The 2,598-nt window shown below is 36.6% G+C and overlaps 1 protein-coding gene across 1 annotated transcript; it reads right to left on the minus strand.

Annotated features, from left to right (window-relative positions):
• Positions 1-1,728: 1,728 nt before the first annotated feature.
• On the minus strand, positions 1,729-2,214 carry LOC144963975 (uncharacterized). The gene has a single exon (XM_078897919.1). It carries the CDS (start codon positions 2,212-2,214, stop codon positions 1,729-1,731), a length of 486 nt encoding a protein of 161 aa, XP_078754045.1.
• Between the last annotated feature and the right edge of the window lie 384 nt (positions 2,215-2,598).

Genomic DNA, 2,598 nt, shown 5'->3' on the forward strand with positions numbered 1-2,598 from the left:
GCTCTCACCTGCCAGGCGGAGTTGTCGTACCAATAAGGTCGCAGGTTCAAACCCCACCACCGCCGCGGGAAAAAAAAAAATTTTATTCTCTATTGTCTTCTGGCACTTTTCTACTCACTTCATATCTTGTTGTTACCAACATAAGTGCCTGCTCCACTCACTTTTCTGAATTAAAAATTCACCCCATACACCGGAGCATACTCAATGTCTCAATCGTTTCTATGTTATATGTTTGTGATGAGAATATTGGCTATTAAGCTTAACTGCTGGTCAAAATTTCTTCGCGATGGTGGCGAACGAATCGGCGATCTCAAGAAGTGGGTGAGAGAGGGATCTAGAAATGACTTTGGGTTTGAAACGAATACTTTGTGTTCGTGGATAGCTCACACGGTAGAGCCACGCTCTCACCTGCCAGGCGGAGTTGTCGTACCAATAAGGTCGCAGGTTTAAACCCCACCACCGCCGCGGAAAAAAAAAAAATTTTATTCTCTATTGTCTTCTGGCACTTTTCTACTCACTTCATATCTTGTTGTTACCAACATAAGTGCCTGCTCCACTCACTTGACTGACTTACTTGCTTTTCAACTTAGTTAGTAACCTCTTAAAAGGGCAGTAGAATCCAAGTCAATCCCTTAAAAGGAAAGCTACGATTTTTTTGCTTTCACCCCTTTGATTGGACGTTAGTCTATCGCAATAAGATTGTATAATTTGGTCTACTGAAATCAACAGGCCTGAAACCTCGAACCCGTGAACCTGATATAAATGTAATTGTTATATGGTTTTTCTGCTACACCACGGCGATACAAGGCATAAAATTTATCTTTATCTTTAATCTTGGATGTCTCTTAGGACAAAATTTACATATACTCTTAATATATGATACAGCAATCTAAGAAGACTTTTACCGGCTCTTTGTCTGAAGAGCAGTTATACCGAAATGAGAATACTGCTATATAACTATTGCTGCTGCAAATCTTGCTCATAACAATACGACTACTACGACCACCACCACCACCACCATCACTACTACTACTACTACTACTACTACTACTACTACTACTACTACTACTACTACTACTACTACTACTACTACTCTATTTTTTTTCTTCCATAAAACTACCAAATGGTATCTTTACTAGCCCACCCCCATCCCCTCCCCACCCTCCCCCAGGACCTTTCTTGGTGATTGATGTTTCCAAGATGGTTAAGCCCATAACTTTGCTTACAAAGTTAGCAGAGCAAACAAAAAGGATAAGACGATGAAATAGATGTGAAGCGATCCGACTTAAGATGAATGTTACACGAGTTCGAATCCAAAATACGAGTAATGTAATGTAATGTAATGGGAAATTTATATAGCGCCATTATCCATTTACAATACTCAATTGCGCTTTACAATGGCAATAACAAATAATACGAAAACAAATTAATAATATACACACACCCACACACGCGCGCGCGCGCGCACACCAACACACACACACATATATATATATATATATATATATATATATATATATATATATATGTACATATATATATACATATATATATACTACATACACACACATATAAATATATATATATATATATATATATATATATATATATATATATATATATATATATATATGCACTTACACACACTAATGTAATGTATAAGTATACATACAAAGGTATACGCATGCATGCACATACTCACACACAAACATACACACATATCATATATCAACGATTCATTTCATAGGTAGATCTAAATAACTCAGTTTTGAGGGATTTTTTAAAGGTATCAAAGGTCTGACAGTTCCTTGTATAAGTAGTTAATGAGTTCCATACAGCTGGAGCAGAAAAGGCAAAAGATCGTTCAGAGAATTTAGTTTTAGGGATTTTTCTCTCTAATGATACGGAGTTAGAAGACCTGAGGGAGCGACTTGGAACATGGACCGTAAGAAGTGATTTTAAGTAATCTGGAGCAGTGTTGTGAAGACATTTAAAGGCAAGGCATGCCAGTTTATAATCAACTCTCCTCTCCACAGGCAGCCAATGAAGGTATTCCAAAACGGGAGTTATATGCTCATTCTCTTTTGTCTGGGTGGCAATTCGTGCTGCTCTGTTTTGTAACACCTGCAGTCTTGTGACCAAGCTCTTTGGAAGCCCGTAGAGAAGGGAGTTGCAATAGTCTAGCCTGCTAGCAAAAAGTGAATTAATGAGCATCTTGCAAATTTATTAATCTAAAAGATTGCGGATATGGCTAATAGATCTTAAAATAAAATGTAGATTTTGACAGAGTTTTGTTATATGATATTGCATATTCAGAAATTCATCAAAATAAAAACCAAGGTTTTTTACAATTAAAGATCTAGAAATGACAGAGTCACAAATCAAAAGCTCTTTCGTTCGAATGGTCTTTCCTCGTTTTCTAAAAACGATAAATTCAGTTTTATCGTCATTGAATTTTAGTTTGTTTTGGGTCATCCAGAGTTTGATACGAGAGACGCAGTTAAAGATGTTTGTCTTGTTTGAAGTTAAGTTGGAAGAAGAGATTGGGAAATATAGCTGTGTATCATCGGTATTGAATTTTCATTCTTCCTGACTTTA

The sequence above is a fragment of the Berghia stephanieae genome, chromosome 2, assembly GCF_034508935.2.
Source record: "Berghia stephanieae isolate SIO BIC M18660-M18661 chromosome 2, UCSD_Bste_1.3, whole genome shotgun sequence".
Taxonomy (NCBI): Eukaryota; Metazoa; Mollusca; class Gastropoda; order Nudibranchia; family Aeolidiidae; genus Berghia; species Berghia stephanieae.